The sequence below is a fragment of the Bolinopsis microptera genome, chromosome 6 (assembly GCF_026151205.1).
Source record: "Bolinopsis microptera isolate Bmic1 chromosome 6, MBARI_Bmic_1.0, whole genome shotgun sequence".
NCBI classification, from domain to species: domain Eukaryota; kingdom Metazoa; phylum Ctenophora; class Tentaculata; order Lobata; family Bolinopsidae; genus Bolinopsis; species Bolinopsis microptera.
In genome coordinates, this window is record NC_087077.1 from 19,924,928 (window position 1) to 19,941,072 (window position 16,145).

Below are 16,145 nucleotides of genomic sequence, written 5' to 3' on the forward strand. Positions count from 1 at the left end.
AACTTCAAATAAACTTCCTAATTTGTACCAGGTCTACATGTTTGGAGCGAGTGGAGGACGATCAGGAGTTCGCCCCGCTCTTAACACTTGGCAACACAATTGCCTGGTCTGGACCGGACCCCAAACTAAAACCCTGCAAGCGTACGTGGACGGGGACCTCAAGATTGACCTCAACTATTACACTTTAGAGGAAAACCGTGCTCTGTCAGAATAGAAGGAGGATCGATCGTGCTGTGGCAGTACCGACAGAGCAGCGGTAAATTTTAATATTTGTTGTGTTTATCTTCTGTCGTTCGGCCAAGATATCGTAGCGCGATGTTGTAGCGCGATGCGTTACTGTGCCGCGCCGCGCACTCAATAAGGCTTCTCACAGCGACATCCACAGCGACCTGGCTAGATCGGCGAGATGCGCTACTGTGCCGCGCCGAGCTGCCATGAATTGACATCGTCAATTAAAGCGCGATGCACCACTTAACTGGGCCATACCGGGCTGTGAAGGATTTTGTCATACGTTGTATGACCCGCCGCGCACAAGTGCACGGCTCCCCCTTGCCCCTGTATCGTAAAAACGATAGTGAAACGACCGTGGGGGTCACGACGTGATACAAAAAGGATTGACATCGTCATAAAGCTCAATAAAGTCAAAAAATATCAATAAAGCTCAAATAGTTTCCAGAGTTACACTGCAACTTCCAGAGTTATACTGAAACTCCTTATTTAATTTGCAATTTGCTGTATGAATTATTGATTATGATACCTCAATGCTCCACTAATACTGCACAAAATTTATTTTTAGTTGTATCACTTCGGAAAACGGAGCTTACCAATATAATACCAGAAAGCTTCTTACCTGGGGACCCCAGGCTATTATATTTATGTTCATAATCATATCCGTCGAATAGAGATTTGGCCGAGCGTACTAAATCACTCTACAGTCGATCTTCGAGATTGTTCTAAAAGGGCCCCCGACAGTTGAAACCAACTTCAATCAATGTATTTTCGGACGCTGATTCCGAATCACCCCCATGACATCAGACATAGGGTTAAAATGCTCCCCTGACGAGACATAGGCGAAAAACTGTCTCGATCACGTGATATGACCGTATAACTATAAGGAAGTTAGTCTAATTTCTCGTCAGGGTTAGGGTTTCAGCATATGTGATATGCTTTTGTTAAGGATTGGGTTAGGGTTAGGGTTGGGATCAGATAAGAGGGTTAGGGTTTCGAATAGTCGTTCAGGACCAGCTAGAATGTAGAAAACGGGTTGAAAAAGTCACGTGACAGTCGAGTGTAGAGTGATTAATTATCATCCAGATTTGGCGGAATGACAGGCTGAGCGCCGCCCAGTAAAAAGCTTCCAATAACCAAAACTTTCCTGTCTCAGGCAGGATGAAGCACACGACAACTTTCGGTGGAGATATGCACGAGCTTAATCTCTTCAACACTGTTCTCTCCGCGGAGGATGTCGGACGGATCTACCAGGGAGGTGTTTGTGGAGAGATGCCAGTTGATCTGAAGGATGGTATCCTGTTAAACTGGGCTGACTTCCTGGGAGCTGACAAGTTTGGGGCGGTGCACGAGGTCAAAGTGGATTGTAGCAGGTGGAATAGACTAAGGAGCTTTATCGGAATGGAGGTTACCGAGGGACTCATCGAGCACTTGAAAATGTTTCATGACGAATAGACAGTTCAGTTGGACGAATTGTACATATCATTGTATTGGGATTGATATTTTGTTTTAGAGTCTTAAATATATATCATTAAATATATTTTCCAAGATTTATAACGTTACCTATTATGTATTAAACTATGATTACATAGACCATATTTGAGTTAAATTAAAATTTGATCATTGATATACCTTTCAGACTCAGAGCATAATTTTCATTAGTTTACATTTATATTACTGTGCATGCAGTGCTGGACGTATAGTATCCGAACTCTCACTCGGCATTTAAGCATGAACAATGAGTTCCCCATAACACATGTTCATCTTTATGCTTCAGCTTGTTGTCTATATTATTATTATACTTTTATTTATATCTTTAAACTGTTTATAACTATTGCATGGCATATTGCAGCAATAGTAACAGTATATTACACAAGCAATAGTATTGCTTGTGTAATATTGCTTTTGCTTTATCATTAATAATAAATTTGAATCAATATGGTTTTTTAATTTTATAACGTACAAAAATTAGTATAACCAATAACATGAATAAAAGGATCATTCACCGTTTATATACAGTTAAGGGTGCAGGGGGGGGGGGGGGTCTTTATGAAATTTCTCTCGAAATTGATTTTATAGTTGTTTCTGATAGAGGGGAATGATATCTACCAGTTGTTTTTGATCCCATGGAAAAATTTTGTTCCTAGCCGAAATTATCGCCGGTCAAAGTGCAAAGGTCAGCGCTCATGTGTAATTGTATTACGCGAGCGATTTTCAATCGCGCGCCCTGAAAATCGAGTCTGAAAATCTATCTTCTCCTACATTTTTTGAGCAATCACCTCGAAACTGTTAGGATATGTTCTAAGAACCATTTAGAAAATTCTGGTCGATCAGAATTTTTAGATAGGCCTTTAAAAAGTTTTTATTCGATTTTGAAAATCTTGGACCTGGAAAAATCGATTTTTCCAGGTCCAAGATTTTCAAAATCGAGTTTCAAGGTGATTGCTCAAAAAATGTAGGAGAAGATAGATTTTAAGACTCGATTTTCAGGGCGCGCGATTGAAAATCGCTCGCGTAATACAATTGCACATGTGACATGAGCGCTGACCTTTGACCGGCGATATTTTCGGCTAGGAACAAAATTTTTCCATGGGACCAAAACAACTGGTAGATATCACTCCCCTCTATTAGAAACAACTATAAAATCAATTTCGAAAGAAATTTCATAAATACCCACCTGCCCCCTTAACGGGTGATACTCGTAAAATATTTGTTTCAAATATGAAATATATCAAGTGTCAAGATCGTCGACGATCGAAGTCCAACTCTGCGCGCGTCTTGGTAGGTTAATATAAAACTACAACGTTTACCGTTGCGTGTCATAAAAATGATATCGTGGAGATCTGAAAATAAAAGCAATAAAGAAAATTTGATCGTGTCCATGGTCAAGTTTTGATACATGTTACGTATCCCAATATCAGAGATATTATTTTCCGCCTCGCGCGCGAAAAGTGGCATGCAACGTATGTCAAGTCAAGTTCATTACATGTCTTACCTTACTGGGCCGCGCTCAGCCTGTCATTCCGCCAAATGTTTATGAACATAATAGCCTGGGGTCCCCAGGTAAGTCTTACCTGGGGACCCCCAGCTATTATGTTCATAAACATAAAGATTTGGCAGAATGACAGGCTGAGCGCCGCTCAGTATGCAGTTTGCTCTAACCAGAGCCCTCTCGCTTGCAGTAGCGCGCGACCGCCGTGAAACAAGCGCGTCACGCAGTACGCGTAGACACATGGCTATGTGAAGTATGCAGTAATACATGTCTTGTGTCGAAGATTTTGAAAAGAAAAATTTGGTTGACGATTATATGCTGAGGGGTCGTTCACATATTACGTAATCAGCCGAGAGGGGAGGGGCCTTGTATCACGTCGTGACCCCGGCCCATTGTCGCGACCCCCATTACATTGTCGTTTCAAATTGTCGTTTTACCGTTTTTACGATACACGGGGCCGCGCACGTCACTCGCGTCGTACGCAGCGGGTCATACATGATACAACGTATGACAAAAAGGGCCAAGGCACAGGGGGTTTACAAATGATTATGCTAATGTAGTTTTGACACTGGTCCCGATATAATTAAATTAAGTTTTCCCGCGGTTAAAATTGCAAATTATTTTTGATGGTATATCATGGAAAAATTTACACGAAGATAGCTTAATCACTGATCACAGCCGCACACAGCACATTCACTTAGCCATGAGTCTACGCGTATTGCGTGACGCGCGCTACTGCAAGCGAGAGAACTCTGGATAGAGCAACACAGCACATGATAATTATGTTAAAATTGAGCTATTATGGCATTATGCTAAAATTTCTTAGGTTAAAATTTAATCGTTTTTTAAAAGTGGTAAAAATTGAGGCTCTTTGCGCGCACTTAATTTTTTACTTTGGTGCTATATAGTGGAAAAAGGTAACCATATATCTTGTAATGGAATTGTATTAATCGTGGCCAAAAATAATTTAAAATGAAACCAGAAATCAAAATTTTAGGTGCGCCGCGCATATTTTCTACAATTTACATCGTAGTATGAAAATCGAGCGCTAACGGAAATACTGTCATAATTTTACTAGAATATTAACAAGTGAAAGGCTTAACTGAGGTCCACAAACTTTAGATTGTGCATTGGCGACTTATACAAGTATTACTGGCCAAACTATCATCTTTCCCTCACTTTTCTCCTAAAATATATTAATAATTTAATTACCAAAAATCATACGTTCATAAAGTTATACGTTCATAAAGCTACGATAAACAAAAATAATAATAATTACAAAAGAACAACTTCAAACACGACAGCAGGGGATTCCAACAAAACACAGCACACAAAACTAGTGTGAACTAACAACCACAGTCACCTTCCCAGTTCCAGTACTACACCGCTACACGTCATGCATCACAATGTAGAACTAGGAGCTAGAAGTGAGGTGACGGGGTCACCCCTGCAGATTTCGTCGATTTCAGGTGCCGTCGGCACCATAAAAATTAAAAGCAAACATAAATTTTTCCCCTAAAATCGAACGCTTTCTGCGCTAAAAATTGACCTCAACAGAAAAAATTAAACATGGCTTCAAATCCAAATTTGAACCAGAGATTTTTCACTTCCTCTCGATAAACTCAATTTTCAACCCAAAATAAAGTCTCAAAGGGGTAAATTACTCAGGTCAGGATTGTAGGCAATGATTATGCCAAACCATACATTTTTGTAAATTCATTAAATTTCAATTTAGCCTAAAACACCCTATTTTGCAAAAATTCTCCGGGGGGCTGCGCCCCCCTAGCCCCCGCCAATGGGGTCCGCCCCTTACCTGGACCCAACTGGGGGCAGCGCCCCCAGACCCCTGCCACAGCTTGCAGCTTCGCTCGCCGACAGCCCCCCTCCCCCCCCCCCCAAAGAAAAATCCTGGCTATGTGCCTGAGCAAAACATAGGTTTAGGGCTTTTCAGATGAATTGGCTCCTCAACAGATACCGACGTACATAACGGTCAATATGTAGTTTAGGTTTACCTGGCCCGTAGCACAGGTCCGTATATAGCCGATTTTGCAGATTTAAGTTATGCAAAAATCAGCGGACCTAGCGGCAATATCGGATGGCTAGTTGAAACTAACGGATGTCTTACGGGAGCTAGCGGATGCCTAGCGGACATCTAACGCGCGCAATTTTGCCGCGCAGCATTATTACCTAGCGGAAGACAGCGGATAGCTAGCGGGATTTAGCGGGATCTAGCGGTGTATCATTTTAGTTAATAATCGGTCTGCAATCCATTTAGCTCAGCTGCAACCATTAGACCTCAAATTTATTCATTTTATGCATAGAATGATTAAGCCGTACATGATGTACATTTATACAAAAATATGTTACATAAATCATAATGTTGTTATGTCGATTAATCAAGTTATGACATAAACCGTGTCATGCGGAGAAGCTGAACTAGACTGGTTTGTCACCACCAGTTTTGCAGTATTGTACAGGTTACGAAACGACCTCAATGCATGTTATAATACCTTCCGGGAATTATATCCACTAAAAGTCTCCGACACTGAGAGCTGATAATTTGCCGATATATCCCGCAAGGGAAGCCAAGGTATTATCAGCATAGACCTCAGACTGGCTGGCGGCAAGTTGTAAAACAAATAACACTGGCGTTCTATATATTAGACACTATATTGTATCATGCGCACGTATCGGATTACACCCCTTCCAATTCGGAACCGGAAAATATTATAATACATAATACCATGGCAATTTCGTGCCCGCGCGTTCCCTCCAGCAAGCTGTCGGGAATTATCGCGCTCAGCACTCAACAGCCAAGGTATTATTATATTATAATTCCATGATGTTGTATATTAATATATGGTATTATAATGTAGCGTATTGGTACGTCATCAATTGTATTATTATTACAGCTTAACTGATACATGATATGTGCGTACGTGCGCGTCTCTGTTACACTGCAAACTGAACTTTATTTTTTTGTGATATTATAGGTTTATCGCGGCAGACAACTATTCAATGAGTGAAGTTTTCATTCTTTGCCTATCTGCGTCAGTGGTCTTCAAGGTCCTGGAAGATGTATGGTGAGTGATACACTGCAAATTAAACCCAACAATATTTTTTAAACTTGTAGGAGCTAGAGAGAGAAATAAATTTAAAAGAGATGAAGATATTACTATAAGAAAATAAAAAGGGTGTAGTAAGTATTCAATAACTGAAGTTACTACCTTTAGAAGATTAAGACTAAGAGTGGGACTTCGTCCGAAATAAGGATTATACTGCAGTGTTCCCAGAGCTTATAGAGACTCTGTGGGGATGTATCGGCACTTCGACGCTGATTATCGGCGTCGAGGTGCAAGTTGGCGTCGATAAGGTGGGGTGGGGTGGGGTCGATGGTTGGGTGGACCGGTGGGATGTGGATGCCATGTCTGTGTCCATTCTGATTTTGGAATAATATGTATGTCAACCTACATACAATATAATGAGAAATATGTACTATGAAGAAGTGTTACCGGTGGAGATTCTTGACGGATTAACAAACCGGTAAATCAAATGTTTAAAAAATGCGGTTTTAAACAATAACCTGTGTCTCCTAGCAGTGGACACTGGCGTCATAGCGCCCGGAGTAGCATGTCCTGGTGTCATGGCTGTAGCGTAGTTAGGTGTCGCCTCCCATGCTCTAGCGGACGGAGTCACACACTCTCGGCCGTGGGTTTCCTCCAATCTGCTGGCGATGATAGAAATTTGTTTACTAAAATAGGAATGGTAACACTTGTAACTTGTTCAAATATTTTTCGGCAACTTTTACAAAATCTTCAATTTACATCCGCCATAATCTTACCTCCGAATATATTCTGCAAATTCCTCCTTGGGCGGAGGTATAACAGTTGTTAATGTTTTCCTTTTCGACGGTCTGGAGGGATAAATATAATTCACTTATGATGTAACAATTAACTGACAAATTTACTGTTTTGAGAATATTTCAACCAAGAGTTTATGTCAAGCTTTATTTACTTACATTGTAGTCAATAGGGGTTGATTGGCCTCCGCCCTCTCAACAATATCCCGTGTCAGTCTAGTCATGAATGACATGTTTCTGGTAGGCAGTTAAACGTTACAAACAACTAATTTTGTTCAAGCACAACGAAATTATTTGAATCCACTAAGTTGAAGTACTGGTACGCAAGTTTCTAAAGGAAACTGTTATGCAAGTGTTAAACAATATATAATTAATGCAACAGTACTGAAGAAATATGTAAATTCCTAGTTACAATTTTGGTTGCATTTTGCAACCTGGATCAAATTCATCAACTCCATGACGACATATCGCACGGACTTCATATCCCAGCTCAGATCTTAAATTTACTCCGCAATCAATTCTCCGCGCAGAAACAAAAATTGTTTTGCTTATAACTTGCGCGGCTTACCTTAACATATCAGCATTGTAAAACTTGTAAAAATAAATTAGCTTTAATGTTTAAAGCTGGGGTAGTAATTGAAGTCACAATATTGAATTTGGTAAAACCAAAAAATTTGAAATTCATTTTCATTTCAAAATTTGAGAATAATGTATCATTTTTCTTTGAAATGTATGTACCAATAGTATCCGCTAGTTTGCGCGCGGCGTCCGCTAGCCTCCGCTAGCCATCCGCTAGGTATGAGTGCTGCATTTTACCGCGTCTCCTTTAGGCGTCCGCTAGTTTCCACTAGCCATCCGCTAGCTTCCGTTGTGTAACCGCTATATTCCGATAGCTGACCGCTGGTTTTTGCATAACTTAAATCAGGCAATACGGACCTGTGGTAGGTTACGGATGTGCCCGAGGAGGAAAAAAAGCAAACTTAAGAAAATTTCTCGGGAACTTAAAAGTTCACCTCAAAACGAAATCTGCACCTATGGACGGGGTAATCGGTTCTCAAACAAGTAGTCAAGTGTACTGTTCATGTCAAACTTCTCCTGAAATTCATGTTTTTCAGCTATTCGTCGGAATTTGTTACTCAACAGCTTCCTATCAAAACCTAATTTAATAAACGCGTTTAACATCAGTTCAACCCGTTTCCTAAAACCTTCAAACTGATTACAAATTCTGAAAAATCTGACTAGTTGCGACTCAAAAACTCCAATAAGTACATCTCTGGACATATTACTACATTTAGGGGCATATTGGACTATATTAAAAGGGAAATCGTCCCGTTTATCATAAACTGTCGAGTCCTCGGTGTTCTCCTTATTAAGAGTTAAACTATCAGGATAAATATTGGCTACATGCTCCTGGAAGACACCATCAGAATTAATAGTAGTAATGTCATCAATTAACCTAAATGTGTTATTAAGTTTATTAAGTTATTAGTTTACTAGTGTGTAGTGTTGTTATTACATTTCAGAAATCATTTCACCTTATTTGATAATCATTTCGATGTGTAATTCGATTTTTTATCTATGTTTTCATGTATTCTCAGTGATGTGGAGTACTCATTCATACTGATTCCCATTGTTTATATCATGTGCTTTATCGTCAAAAGTCGACTCTATGTGTGACAAACTTTGTAATCTTAACTTATAAGATAGTATAATCCTAGCAAGGACTTGTGAGATAGTTGTAAGATTTTGAATGCAATCCTTTTCATTACATCCAACCAGTAAAAATTGATCAGTACATCTTCAAGATTGTCATGTTTATATTTCATAGCCTATGAGATTCAAGTCATACTGGTAAATGTGACGTTTCTTCTAAAGTGCTGACTAAAGGCTCTGCTCCACGTGCTTTCGACTGACCCTTTACGTACAGCAATTGTATATAGGTTCAGTTCATCAGCTGATTACCTCAGATTAATGTGAAAATAGGGGTAACTGGACAACAGCTGAATTCTTTATTTGTGAGGTGAATTCATGCAGTCATCATGTTCGCACTTTGTCTAAAATTGAATTTAAATGCGAAATGACCATTTGCAGCAGCGACTCATAATCTTCATGAAAGGCCTTCATAGGGTGTCGACAACTTACACAGAATAGAATCCTTATAAATAAGGTTAAAGTAAAGTAAAGTAAAGTAAAAATTATGACATAACATCATCACTAATGTCTACAAAATATCATTGCACTACATGGAAAAATATACAGTAACTATTTCTCCATCAAATTTAAAAGTAATAATTTTTTCAAATATCAATCATGAATAACAACAACATTAAAAAATTTAATTTATTCATACTTCCCAGTGGAGTAAAGATTTATAAAACGTTTCTTTGCTACATAAGGATGAAACCACAGATAATCATTGTGTTTTTCCTTATTACTGATATAACTGCACTGGTACCTTCAATTCTTGTTAAAACTTCTTTCAAAACATTCCAAAAATGAAAGTCATTTGCAATACATTAAGAAATCATATTCTTTTTAAAATTTTCCAATCCAATTTTAAAACTCAAAACTGTCAAGCAGTTCTTCACCTCCGAAGGGAGTTTGTTCCAATAAGGAACAACCCGCTCTGGAAGAAAAGAACACTGAAGATTCTTGACCTTTGTCACACTCTTACTACATCTATTGGATGAAACCAGATTAAGACCTGATCTGCTTGGTCTGAACAAGTCTGAACCATAATCAGTCAAGCCATTAATAACCTTAAAAGCTTCAATAAGGTCCCCACATATTCGCCGCTCTGCCAGCGTTGTCAAATTAAGGATTTTCAGTCTACATGCTTTTATCTGTTCATTCCAAAGCAGGGAACTATGGGTAATAACACCAAATCTTTTTCCTGATCAGATACTTCAAGTTCTACGCCTTTTACTAAATAATTTAAGTTAGGGTTGCTATTAAGATTAATATGAACAACTTTACATTTAGCAGGATTAAACTTCAAAAGCCAAATACTCTCCCAGACTTCTAGTTCTACAATATCTTCAGCAACACTGCTGTGGTTAGCTGCATTACCAATCAACTTGAGGTCATCTGCAAATAATTTAATCTTATTCTTGACCATATCAGGTAAATCATTAATATAAAGAATAAATATGAGCTCCTTTGTCATCAAAATAACAATGTCAGTTAATGAATCTGTTATAAATAAATATCTGTTGAATAAAACTTTGAACTTCGTCTCTAGAAAAAATTTAAACATATTTCCATCGTCTAACTAGCAAATCTTACAAATTCAATAGTCCTATCAAAATTATTGGAGATTCCAAATCTGCCTGTCAATCAAAGTTCTTGATAAATCTACTGATGCCAGGCATCAGCTGTTAACACAGATTAAGCCATACATTGCAAGCAACCACTTTCACAATTTTGTTTCTCTGAACAGTACTGTTCCTCAAACTTGAACTTGAGCCTTTTTTAATTCTGTCTCAGAAGCAACCATCACACCACGTGGTCATGGTCCTTATGACAATAAATACTAAATAGTGAGTAGTTACATCCTGTCGAAAAGTGGGCGAAACCAAAATATTCCTAATTTATACAACACAGCCAAATTATATAATTTCGTCTAAAATCACGTTGATGAATTTTTGATGCGTTTTTATCATTGTCTGAAACAATACGATCACGTTCGTGTTGCAATGTCGATATTGTTATTTATTCTTTAAAAGAAAAGAGAAATCATTTGTTGAAATGAAAATTTTGTTTTTATGATTGTGCCGTGCCTCACAATAATATTGGTTTCAATCAAATAAGTCTTATCTTGCCACCCACCTTTAATCGAGAAGCTAGACAGCACGAGTTTGGAAGACCTTTATCTTTCCTTAATAATCTTCGCTATCCAATCTGTTCCCATTTAGTAGAAGCTTCCCATTTAGTAGAAGTTTAAATTCTCAATTTGCTACATTTATCAGGATGGCAGATGATGTTTTCAGTATTGGTAGAAAATTAGATTCTATTATCAAGGCAAAAGATTTCAACGAGGACAATGTTACAGATTTACTCAAAGCCCTACAGTCCCTCCCCATGTCCCTCGAGATGCTGCAGGTATTTGATTTGTATAAGGTATTTCATTGTGCTAATATTAATAAATTGTATTATTTATACCGATAAATAATGTATTAAATTGGTATCCCAAAAAATACGACCAAGTGATCAGTTTGAAATCATTGTTGTTCTGGTCATGTGCTGCCTGATAATTACCAAAATAAACTTGAAACATTGCATAACGAAACTAACCCTTACAGAAGACACGTGTTGGATTATCAGTGAACACGATCCGAAAGAGAACCGAGAACCCCGAATTAGCTTCCCTCACCAAATCTCTCATCAAGAGTTGGAAAAAACTTGTACCAGGTAGGGTAACTCTTACACTAAACAGAAAAGTATACAAAAATCCCAAAAATGTACACATTCTTGTCATCATACACATCATGTATATTAGCGACAATAGAAACGCCATTTTCGGACGTGAGGAGAGTGTGAGAGTGATGACTCCTCAAACTACATTAAATATATTTCTTCTGTAATATCCTCAATAAATGTAATAGATTTGTAGTGTTGTAACCAGTTTAAAATATTAGACTTGTCATAAACCTGCAGTACTGATAGTTTTTAATTGTTAATGTTATTTCTCATTTTTAATTTATATGACTTTTAAATGAGTGTTTTTCCACAAGTTTATTCATCGGTTTGAAACCAATTATCAATTTATTTTACTCTACGTCGGTTTTTATCTTTCAGTTCCCAACACCAAACCTAAAGAAAACTTGAAATCAGAAGAAAAAGTAGCGCCGGTAAGTTTCAAATTATTCACAATCTCACTGATTATAAAAATTTTTAAATAGCTCTTGGTATCCAATGGCAATTTCTTTTCCAAAAAGAATTGAGGCGAACTGTTCTCTAGATAAAGATTTAAATATTTAATAAAATATAACATAGATAAGGATAGTGGCTGGTACCTGGTCACTGGTTATTGTTCATACTATAAAAACTGTAGTTATTTTCAAAGTAGAAGATGTTTATAAAAAGGACATTGTTTTCAGGTGAAAGAAATGGAGCCAGCTCTTGCTCTCTCCCCTTCTCCAAAGGAAGAAGAAGATCTCCCAGAGGGTGCAGAAGATTTGCAGGACCCAGTAAGGTAGGCAGTCAGACCTTTTAAAGTGTTAAATATGTTAAATATGTTACATATGTGGATAGATTGGCGCTTCGTTTGTGTTGTTCATTGTCAGAAAGTTAAACAAGAATTAGCTTATAATTGAATGCAGTTTGTAAGTGTTTCTAAATAGAATAGAGTTTTAAATTAGATATCATAGTTAATGAAATTACCGACACTCGACAGTCAACATAGAAATTGGTATTTAAACGATTTGCTTCAATTTAAATTTGTAGATCATAGTTTAATAAACACCGTTCAGGAACAAATGTAGAGACCTGCTATACAATGCAATGAAGAAGAGAAGGGTTGAGGATGGTGGCGAAGCTAAAGTCAGCGTGTATCAAGTAGCGTCTGATATTGAGAAATGCATATTTCAGGAGATGAGGGGTACTAATATGAAGTATAAAAACAGGTCAGATAAGAAATATTAATCATCCATAGCATAGTCGACATTGTTTGTCTTCAATATTTTTCGCAAATAGATAAATAAATAATAATAAATAAAGTCAAATTTCATACAGCACTTTATCGGTAAACATTTGGTTATACTTTCTTGGTAATGTTTGGTGATGCCTTGACTCGGTTTCTTTAACACTTCATGTCGATAGACTTTTAAAATCGAAAAGCTGAAGTTTGAAAAAATGTACCTCCCAGGATCCGAAGCAGAGTGTCTAACTTGGGAGACGAAAAGAATCCAGATTTCATAACCCTGGTTTTAACTGGCGGCGTGTCGGCCGAAATGGTTGCTAAGATGGCCCCTGAGGTGAGATCTTTGCTCAGTATAAACAATATATATTAATTATTGATAATTAGTTGTTGCTTGGTTTCCCAAAAAGTGCTCAACTAAGTTGCAATCAAGCAGGAGCATTATTTTTCACTCGAAAATTTACTCTTCTCGAAGCTCAAACTATACTTGATTTTAGCACGTACAGGATTGTATGTGGTTAGTGGTTGAGGTCTCCTAAAGTTATATACCCTCTCGATCTCAACCACCAACTTCGAATCTCTCCACGACAGAGATCGCATTTTATCATATACTAACTTTATCCTATCAGGAAATGGCAAGCCAGAGGATGCGAGAAAAAAGGAACGAGTACCAGAAGGAAGCGATAAGAGAGGCGCAGATAGCAGTAACAAGCGGAACTAAAACTAATCTCTTGACTTGCGGGAAGTGCAAGAAGAGTGACGTGCTCTATAACCAGCTGCAGACGAGAAGTGCGGATGAACCCATGACTACTTTCTGTGTTTGTGAGCACTGTGGTCATAGATGGAAGGTACGTTTTAGAATTTTTATTGATTAGTAAGTTAAAGCAATAGCAGCAAATCTGGGGAAACTTGGTGGACATTGACTTTTTTCACACAATTTGAGTATGTTGACTTCAACATTATGTTGCAGCTCATTGTGGTTAATCTCAATGTTGGAGTGATGTTTTTCTGGTGCACAAAACACTGCAGTACGGTTATGTTGAATAATTGTGGTTAATGGGTCATCTATGTGGCCACTATGGTGGTTAAAATACCAGTTTTAGGGTTAACCACCATTTTGAGATATGATATTATGAACTGAGTAGTCATTATATTGAGATCATATCATGGTGCAACTATCACAAAAGTTTTCAACCCTCATGGGGGGCATTTTGTGGTCCTAATGGTGGTTAAATTGAAGATGAACGGTGAGCTATAAATATTGTTCATTTGTGCATGGATGATAATTTTGTATCACAAATGTGCAATTTAAAAGTATGGTTGATTTGAGGTGGTTAATATTCGTAAAAAGTGCTAAAAAGATGGTTAAAATGTCAAAATTTGTTGTTAACCATCAATCAAAACATTATTAATGATTTTAGTCAACATTATATGGTCAACAAAGGACATTTGAAGGGTCTTGATAAAAGTTATCAAGAAATGTTGTCATAAAAGTGGTTAAAAGGGCTATATTACTTGCTAGGCTGTTGAACAAGGCATCTATTAAAGTGAAAATTAACCACAATATGAACTTCAGATAATGGTTTGCTATCCAAATGAGTGTATATTTGTTTGCAAATGCATAATTGACCCCAAGTTCATGCATTCCGATCAATGTGCAGCTAAGGTGGTTAAAATGTCTCGAAAATACCCTATATTTGCACTAATTAACCATTTTTAGAGCACATATTAGCTTTGTAAAGCTATAGCTGGCCATGCTACATTATCTAGATATAACTACCTGCTCATTTATATGACCAGAAACATTGCTGAGTCCTATGTTGCGTCCATCATGGTTAATAAAGGTCTAAAATTTACCAAAATCAGTGTTTTTGGTCGTTTTAACCGCCATACGGCCACACATTTTGTTGCATTATCTTTAAAATCACTTATTATCCTTCAGCTATCTCTCATAATCAAATATCAAAACAAAATAAGTCACCAAAAGGTCAGATTGTGCTGAATAATGGTTAATTTGTGATGGCTTCTGCTGACCGAAGGTCCAAAATCAACATGTTTTAACCACATTATGGCCACATCTAAGGTTTTATGGTATTGGGACCATAGCCAAAAGTTTTGGGCACCTGGATGGTGTACTCTGCTTTTGGAATTATGGTGATATCTCAATGCTGTGCCATTCCAGGTGGTTAAGTACGCGCGCGCACGCGCACGCATACACTTTTGGGGTTTTTTGATATACCACAGTTGGTGGTTAACCGTTTTACATTACACCTTCACTAAAAGTATTGGGCACTCTAGTGGTGACATAATATATAAAGAAATTAAGCATAAACTAAATATGTTGGCCTACAGATGGTTAAGTACGCGCGCGCGCACGCACGCATACACTGTAACATAAACACATATAAACCACTCCACAGACCACATTTATTAACCTTTTTAATTTCTTTCTTCAACTATGTGTCAATGAACCGTTTCTGTTCAATAATGACCATCAATTTTAACTGTAACACTTATATCTTCAGTGTAGTAAGGGTTTGAGTGTTAGAAGTACAAAAATATGTCCACTAACAAATCAGTCATATTTCGACTACTTAACCACCTAACTCAGCACCAAAATGTTCTGGGATTTATTTCGTTGCACTATCACGAAGCTATGACATTTTTGGACCTATGTAAATATTCAGATTACTAAAATTCATAATCTGTGATTTTTAAGGGGTGGTTAAATGCTTCAAATTGGTGTATTTCAAAGTTTCCCCAGATTTGCTGCTATTGCTGGTTAGTTAGTTAGAGAGTTAATTAGAGTGATCAGTGAGATTATTATTTTATTAGTAAGATTATTATTTCTTTGGACAGAAATTGCGTATCATTTTTTGTTGTTGTGATGTGCCCCAAAATAGTAACCATTATTATTTCAGTTCTGTTGAAGTCCTCCAAAACCGACGAAATAGTCACAAACTACTATCAGCTATGTTTCACGCTATCGGCAATCAGATACCTGCACAAACTGCAGACCAAGTCAAAGACGTAATACTGTTTTTATCGAGGATTCGATGCCATGTAGCGTATTACATATTCTTTTAAGTTTTATCTTGACTGTATTTAAACTGTATTTTACACAATTTAAGATCAATTTAATCTCGCTGAAATCCTCATTTAAAACTGTTGCAGTTAAGCCTCATCCAATTAAATTATTGCAAGCTGAAAGCGCTGTTTCTACTCTATTTATAGAATATAAATGTGAATACGGTAAATAGTAATAATAATAATTAGTAAGAAATAAATCGCAGCATAATCAAGAACATAAACTCACTCAGATATAATAAATTGTGTGCATTTTTGCACACGTGAGGCATTTAAATAGCGTCCAGTGTTATTATAGCATGATGCAGAGTGTGTGGTATAATACAGTTTTACAATTTGAT

General features: G+C 37.4%; 3 protein-coding genes across 3 annotated transcripts in view; 1 reads left to right on the top strand and 2 right to left on the bottom strand.

The window, feature by feature from the left end:
- Positions 1 to 11,688, bottom strand: part of LOC134817619 (uncharacterized) — an 87,506-nt gene extending 75,818 nt beyond the window's left edge. Inside the window, exon 1 of the mRNA XM_063826850.1 lies at positions 11,666 to 11,688. The gene's annotated coding sequence lies outside the window, so the exon portion shown is untranslated. The remainder of the gene's footprint in view (positions 1 to 11,665) is intronic.
- The window catches only part of LOC134817621 (inactive rhomboid protein 1-like), a 149,411-nt gene that overhangs the window by 58,198 nt on the left and 75,068 nt on the right, over positions 1 to 16,145 (bottom strand). The gene's annotated exons all lie outside the window — the stretch shown is intronic.
- Positions 11,049 to 15,726, top strand: LOC134817624 (transcription elongation factor A protein 1-like). Its single transcript, XM_063826862.1, has 8 exons — positions 11,049 to 11,180; positions 11,381 to 11,489; positions 11,877 to 11,929; positions 12,179 to 12,273; positions 12,551 to 12,703; positions 12,946 to 13,054; positions 13,347 to 13,565; positions 15,639 to 15,726. The coding sequence occupies exons 1-8, from the start codon at positions 11,049 to 11,051 to the stop codon at positions 15,645 to 15,647; spliced, it is 879 nt and encodes a 292-aa protein (XP_063682932.1). The 3' UTR covers positions 15,648 to 15,726.

What these genes read in the sequence shown, in the direction of transcription:
- LOC134817624 (XM_063826862.1), top strand. Translation starts at nt 11,049, where the DNA reads ATGGCAGATGATGTTTTCAGTATTGGTAGAAAATTAGATTCTATTATC. An exon ending in TTGGAAAAAACTTGTACCAG is followed by an intron (nt 11,490 to 11,876) that starts GTAGGGTAACTC and finishes TTTATCTTTCAG; the next exon opens with TTCCCAACACCAAACCTAAA. An exon ending in TTGCTAAGATGGCCCCTGAG is followed by an intron (nt 13,055 to 13,346) that starts GTGAGATCTTTG and finishes TTATCCTATCAG; the next exon opens with GAAATGGCAAGCCAGAGGAT.